The sequence below is a fragment of the Lentinula edodes genome (genome assembly GCF_021015755.1).
Source record: "Lentinula edodes strain Le(Bin) 0899 ss11 chromosome Unknown C8R40scaffold_114, whole genome shotgun sequence".
NCBI classification, from domain to species: domain Eukaryota; kingdom Fungi; phylum Basidiomycota; class Agaricomycetes; order Agaricales; family Omphalotaceae; genus Lentinula; species Lentinula edodes.
The window spans coordinates 1-7,430 of record NW_025764420.1 but is presented as its reverse complement, the minus strand read 5'-3'; the positions used below and the strand labels follow the sequence as shown (position 1 = coordinate 7,430).

The 7,430-nt window shown below is 45.6% G+C and overlaps 1 protein-coding gene across 1 annotated transcript; it reads left to right on the top strand.

Moving 5' to 3' along the window:
• Positions 1-2,303: 2,303 nt before the first annotated feature.
• Positions 2,304-2,998, top strand: C8R40DRAFT_1178928 (uncharacterized protein; the record flags this gene model as incomplete). Its single annotated transcript, XM_046232941.1, has 4 exons — positions 2,304-2,322; positions 2,373-2,461; positions 2,516-2,878; positions 2,933-2,998. 4 exons carry the CDS (start codon positions 2,304-2,306, stop codon positions 2,996-2,998), a joined length of 537 nt encoding a protein of 178 aa, XP_046078720.1.
• Positions 2,999-7,430: the final 4,432 nt, after the last annotated feature.

Sequence of the window (7,430 nt, the reverse complement as noted above, 5' to 3'; positions counted from 1 at the left end):
ATGGAGGACGACAAGAAGTTACAAGAAGATGGCCGAAGGCCGAGGTCCGATGTCCGTGATACTACTACACTACTCCTCCCTTTCCTTCCCTTTCTCCGACCGGGCCTTCTTCGGCGCCGGCTCATTCCTCTCCTCTTCCTCCCTCTCCTCCATTTCCTCCTCTCCTTCTCCATCCTCTTCTTCCCAACCTCCTGCTCTACTCTCCTCTGTTCCTCTTCCTCGTCGCTATCCGCAATTCTCCGTCGTTTCTTCGGCAAAACCGACGGCCCAGCCTCCGGCAATTCTGGTGGCGTTCTTCTCCTCCTTGAGGCTTCCGTAACCAACCAATCCAGCTTCCGGTTCATGTGACGATGGTAGGTGTTCGCCTTCACCTGACCATCTCGAAGCTGCCGGTTGTCAGCGAGCAACTGAGCCACCTGGCTCTCCAGCACCGCCAGGCGCTCGCCGTACGGAGTTCCTCCACCCTCGCGCTTCACCGTTGAGGGCCGCCCGGAGTACGAGCACCGGACCTTGGCGTCGTGGCAGGGTTTGCAAATGACAGAACTCCTCTTGCCAGCCTGCATCTGGCAAGAGATCTTCTTGCTCCTGCATCTTTCGCAGGGAGCCCTGTCATCTTCGTCGTCGTCGTCGTCATCCCCGTCGCCGCCATCATCGGGGTCCCCACCAACGGGCTATAAGCCGGAGAATCAGCACAAGATTCTCATCAAAGGGTATCAGTACTCACCTGGGCTTTACCCTTGCCTTTTCCTTTGTCCTTTCGGATTTCCACCACCGGCCGCTGTGGGGAAACCGAACTTCCTCCTGGCGAGGAGCCACGCCGACTACGAGCGGTGGCCGCCTCTGCCATTCTCCTCCGGCGCTCCTCCAACTCCCGCGCTGCCTCCTCCTTCTTCCTCTGCGCCTCCTCCGCGGCCTTTCTAGCCGCCTCCTCCTCGGCTTTCTTTTTAGCCGCCGCCGCCGCCTTCCTGGCCTTCATCCGACGGACCTTCTCCTCTGCCCGCCGGATAGCCTCGTCGTCGTCTTCCTCCACATCGTCGTCGTCGTCTTCTCTAGATTCCTCGGGGACGGTGAGATCGATGGGCGGCGGAGGAGCAGGCCGCGACCTCGAAGGTCCGGCGGTTGGAGATTTTTGGGTGGTGGTGGTGATGGTGCGGCTGGTCGACATGCTGGTTGGACTTAGAAAATTTTGGAAAAGTTAGGGCCTTAGCGGCAAAACCCTGGGCCTTTTATAGGACAAAAAACTGCGCACGGACCAGCGAAAATTTTCCTTCGAGTTGTACGGGGTGTACGGTGAACCGAAAATTTTCACTGATGACTAACGCCAATTCCCGGTACTAACGGCTTTTGAAAATTTTCCTGCTGACTGAAGGGCCAAATCCCCGATCCTGACGGCCTTTGAAATTTTTTCCTTGGTGACTAACCAACTACCGGTATTAATGGCTTTCGAGGGCTCAAGCCTAAGAGGGGGATACTGTCAAGTCCATGCCGCGGGCCTCCATTCCGCCGTTCGGGATTCCGAAGATCTGCTCCTTATTGTTATCTCACTCTTATTGTTCTTTCTCGCTACACATACCCTTTCGTTCTAGTCCCTTCTTATTGTCTTTTACTCTACCCTGCAGGTACTACTCGTATAGCTCCTAGTAGTTAGTCTGGCGCTCCGCACCGCTGCGCCGATCCGTAGATATAAATACTGCCTGTACGCTACTGTAGTTCCTCAGTTTAATTATCGACTTAGATTCCCTCTTTCACTCTGTGCTCCTCTAAGTCTTCAGGCTTACTGCCTTGAAGTTCTCTCTACTCTACCTTAGAACTTATACGTTCTCTGGTTCGCTCCTCGTCACCGGCGTTATCGCCGCTCCGACTTGGCTGCTACTCAGCTCCTCTCTTCTATACTCTCGACCTCCGGGGACATACGGCGTAACGGCGGTGTTGTTAATAACTTCACTACTGTCCCATTCGTATTCCGCACTTAGACACTCTGTGACCTCTGGCACGGTTACACGGGTTGCATGATCTTAACAGGACCAGCCTGCCGCCGTTCTGCTTAGTCGCTCTGCCTTGTTGCCTTGTCCAGTTGCTCCGCCTCACCGTTCTGCTTAGTCGCTCCGCTTTCCCGCTCCGTTAGTCACTCCGCCTCCGCCGCTTCGTGACAGACTCCTTGTTTAGCCATTGTACTCCCATTATATGAACAGTTGATTGCCAATCTCCACGGTTTGAAAGCCATCCTACCCAATCTGTCACATGCAATCTCATCTGCATTGGCAAAGATTGAAGAGTATCAGGATAAGTCTCAATCAACCCATATGTATGCATACGCAATGTGTATGTTCTATTCATTTTCTCATCCTGGTCTAGCTAAGTTATTCTTATAGTCATCAATCCAACGGCAAAGCTCAAGTGGATAGAAAAGCATTGGGGTTTGAGTGAGATTGTGCAAGCCAAGGCGGCTATCCATAATGTGGTGCGTGTATTTATTTGTTAAAAACATGTTGCATGAAAAGCTCAATGTGCATAGATGTTACAACACCAACAGGAACTTTGCAAACAGCAGAACGATCTTGTGACTCCAACCCGAGCATCTTTAGATATTGGAGGTTCGGATGCTGCATATTCACAGTGCTCAGGTCTAGATGCACTCGATGAATACTCAGCCTCAATTTCCATCCTGTCCCGCTCCTCTTCGCTCTCTTCTCTGCCATTGACTTCAAATGAAGAATCGGATACCACGTCTGATGGCCCGCAAGCACTCACCGAAGATGAGATTGATGGTGCCAATGAAGAAGCGGTCGAACGAGAATTCACCCGCTGGTTATCCGAAGGTATTATTACTGATTGCGAGAAACTTAAATCATTTGACTTGATACGGTTTTGGGACAATGTATGCTGGTCTTTCTCAATGTTGTTGTCATTCTTTGTGCTCATTTCTACACAGGAATCTATCCAGAAAGCTTATCCCATCCTATTCCGGCTCGCACTTGATGTTCTTCCAGTTTGTTAAGATCATGTACACCGTGTAACCGTGCCAAAGCCACAAGGTGTCTAAGTGCGGAAGACGAGTGGGACAGTAGTGAAGTTATTAACAACACCGCCGTTACGCCGTTAGTCCCCGGAGATCGAGAGTAGAGAAGAGAGGAACTGAGCAGCAGCCAGGTCAGAGCGGCAGTATCGCCGGTGACGAGGAGCGAACCAGAGAACGTCTAAGTCCTAAGGTTATAGTAGAGAGTACTCCAAGGCATTGAGCCTGAAGACTTAGAGAAGAGTTAAGCTGGGAAGGGAGATCTAAGTTGATAATTAAACTGAGGAACTACAGTAGCGTACAGGCAGTATTTATATCTACAGAACGGCGCATCGGTGCGGAGCGCCAGACTAACTACTAGGAGCTATACGAGTAGTACCTGCAGGGTAGAGTAAAAGACAATAAGGAGAGACTAGAACGAAAGAGTAAAGACAATAATGAGAGACTAGAACAAAAGGATATGTGTAGCGAGAAAGAACAATAAGAGAAAGATTACAATAAAGGTAGATCTTCGGAGTACCGAGCGGCGGGATGGAGGCCCGAGGCATGGACTTGACACAGTTCAAGCATCTGCTGTGCCTTGTGAACGGGCCTTTTCAGCCAGTAAGGAGACTGATGCAGATCGAAGGTCCCGTATGTCTCCCATTTTGATGGAAGTACTTCAGGTTTTGAAGGCAATCTATCGTGATGATCGTCTTGACTTTACGAAGAGCTGGGTGGCTAAAGGCTCCAAAATGGCTGAGGAAAACACAGATGGAACCTGCAAAATGCAGTCCATGAGTGTGGTTGATGTCGATGTTGAAGTTCTCCGTAACTTATTGATTAGTGGAAATGTCACAGAAGTTTCACGTATTATTGTAGAGTCATGTAAAGTACCTTACAAAGTGGCTGCACCACCTTGATATCTATAAAATTTCATTTTACTGAGGCTAAGGCTATATACCTTATTAAGAAACCTCATGTGGGAACTCGGGTTGCATCTGCGTTCAACTCGAGTTTGCTAAGCGAGGACTCAAGTTTCAATCCGACTCAATTGGCAGCAACACTACACCTTTGTTATACTATCATTAATATCCTTGTCTTTCCAAGAGGTAAGGAGAGGCAATTTGCTAAGTAAGATAGGGATAACAGTAGGTGTCAATGTCACTCATGAAACATACTCCAAGTATTTACAGCGTGTCATGAAGTACGTAGCCCCTATCATTTTCCTTTTCTCACCGTCTCGACGCCCTTACTTGTACAATTACATCACTGTCAAATCCCATCGATTACTGATCCACCTGTTACCCTTCTCCTTCTACTGGCTTCCGCCACCTTCCTTGTTCCTAAACTGTACAGTATTACATCATCATTTCTCACAGATCGGATTATGTATATAAAGCCAATCCCTCACAGCCTGGTCCCTTATCTTGACCTCTCTGTCATTATCTGGGACCAGTTTGCCTCTGCTCCATTTAGTCGCTCCGCCTTGCTGCCCTGCTTAGTCACTCTGCCTCACCGCTGACACGCCTAAATTTTGGCTAGACGTCTATATTGTGAATTGTGACATTTTCACGTATAGATTTGTATCGAGAGGACTGAAATTGAGACCCAGATTGACAGTCAAAGTCAATACTGAATCAGTCTAATAAGTTGAAGGGACCATATACCCATACTACCACAAGTTGGTTAGTTTACCCATCCCCGATACTACCTTCGGATAGCAGTCTACCTGTTTGTCAAGCAGGATTATACCAGACTCGGACTACATCCGAAGGATGACCATTCACGTATGACATACCAAGGGTATTCTTATTGGACCTTACACTGGCAGGAGTTTGGAAGAACTTACTCAAGTGACCATGAACCAAGGATTGACTCAAAATGACTTTCTAGAACTCAGAAATGATCAAATACTCCTTCTAGAACAAGATCATGCATTAATCTAAAAGACTGCGATTTAGTCTAATAGACCAATCAAGTTGCATGGTTAAGGAAAATGACTAGAAGAACGATCGAAGTACTGCGAGGCTCCGAAGACATATCAAATGAATGTCAAAGAGTCCTGACGTAGAAAATATTGAAGAATGCAATTAAATGAATACTATGTGTAACTCCCTTGATTGAGTATAGGCACAATGGGTGTCTATTGAAAGAGAGAAGCAATTAGTTTAATCCAGATGAATCAGATTGATAGGATTAGAATCGAGGAGAGCTGATTTGCCTCCGGACGAGGTGACAAACGATCGAAGTAAGTGTTGAACAGCAATGACAGTTGAACACCATTCGAGTCATCCTCCAAAAACAATTAAATTAAATGAATATTGAAGTACCTACCTATGTTTGGAGGTATACTAGAATCTTGGAACCAATATGGACCAAATAAGGACATGTAGATTCAAATTAAATGGTATCTGATTGAGTGTAGAAGTTTCCTTGCGGTTCCGAACGTTTATTGTTTTAAATTAATTGTACTATGCGACTCTATATTCTGTATGTATAAATAGCGATCCGATGTATCTGGAATACAAGTGATTTTGGGACGACGTTGCAGTGCTAATCCGTAAAAAGGAAAGACACACTCCCGCCAGACTGAAACCTCTTCGCTAGCAGCCATTCGGGCCCGGCACTTGTGAGTATAGGAACGTCGTGTTCTGCTCCTTGTGACTGCGAGAAGTATATCCAGTTGTTGGGTATTCTTCGAACTTAGGATCAGTCGTTGGTCTTAAGGGCAAATCACGCTGTGTGGTTGTGCCAGCACATAGTTCTAGCCCTCTGTAGGGGTCTGTGTGTTTCGGTTTTAATTTACTTTGATTCAAACCCCCAATTCTTGATATACCCAAATCAATACAAACCAAAGCACAAATCGTGCTGAATCTACCTTGATCAAAGGAATATATCGAATCCTTAGAACGATTCAAATTGATTAATCAAAGCTTCGTACTTAGCTCTCAAAGCTTTGCGGAACCTTTGCCAACGCTACCCCTTGCTATTAAATAAATTTGATAGCAGTGAACTCGCATATTGTGTATTAGATTGGTTGGTTGGAGTGCCCATTAGATTCCTTCCTTTCTCTTTCACACAAAAACGAGGCAAGCTCGTTATCTGGAGCCCACCGCGAGGGGTGGTTTTGAAGCTACAATTAGCTTGATAAATTCAATTGAACGTTTGTTTGGATTATATTCAATTATTTGGTAGAAGTGTATTGATCTTTGTGATACCATTTCTGTGAACTGTCAACATTAGTTCATCAGGAAAACCGCGTACTTCGAAGAATTCGGAGAAAGCAGGAGTATTGACACCGGAAGAATATCGTAAAGCAGGAGTTGTATTTGGGAGATCGACGTTCGGCACATCAGCTCGAACATCCCTATTAAATCCTACGAACGAATCCAGTCGTCCATCCTCTTCTCAAATACCGACAGAAGAATCGCGTGAAAGTTCTGTTTCTAGAGGAACAGGGTCATCTATATCTCGAGGAAGACTTACATCTTTGCCGAGGAATTTGAAGAAATCTAATCTCGATCCGAAAAGGAAGAGAAAAGAAATTAATCCGATTGATATTGAAGAAGATATAATTGAATTGATTGCTCCAGAGTCAATTTCAACATCTTCTACGTCGATTGAATCAACTAGATTGATAGATACGTTACATCAGACTATCTCTCAAACAAGTAATACGATTGAACCAGTCAAAATGACTACCAATAATTATGGAATGCCTGCGTTGTCAGCTGAAGCTAAGGCTGAGATTGATAAAGCCAGTGCGAAACTTCCAAGGAAGTATAAGACAGCACCATTATTCGATATAACTGACCCAAGTCAAATGATACCGTGGTTCGAAGCTACTGAAAGCATATTTGAACATGGAGGAATTACATCTGACGAGGCTAAAGTGAGATTAGCTTTAGAATGGACGTCTTATAAAACGAGACAAGCATTAAGAGTCTTTGATTCGGTGAAGAAACCGAATTGGGATCAATTTAAAAAGGATCTAAAGAATATGTTTCCGCAATCTGTAGGAGACGAAAGAGGATCTAGATTATTGCTTGAACAATTGGTCCATCAATTTAATCCAATTGATGCAGGTGAACAGGAGAAGATGAGAATCTTCAGACTCCTCTTCGATGCTGAAATGAAAAAGCTGATGGATGAACCGAAAATGATCACAAACAGTGATGCAGTAAGATTGTTCTTGGCACCTATGACTCCCGAAGTAAGGAGAGGCGTGCTAGAAACAGTTGTGAAACATGTATCAGTTACTTCTATGTCAGATAGACGAAAGGAAGACCCTTTTAAGATTGACGAAGTAATGAATGCGGCCGAGAAGTATATGATTGGGAGTTCATTTGATAACTACTATCAAACACTTTCCATTGCTTCTTCGAGCCCACCAATTAATAACCCTAATTCATTTAGTAGGGGACATTAATTT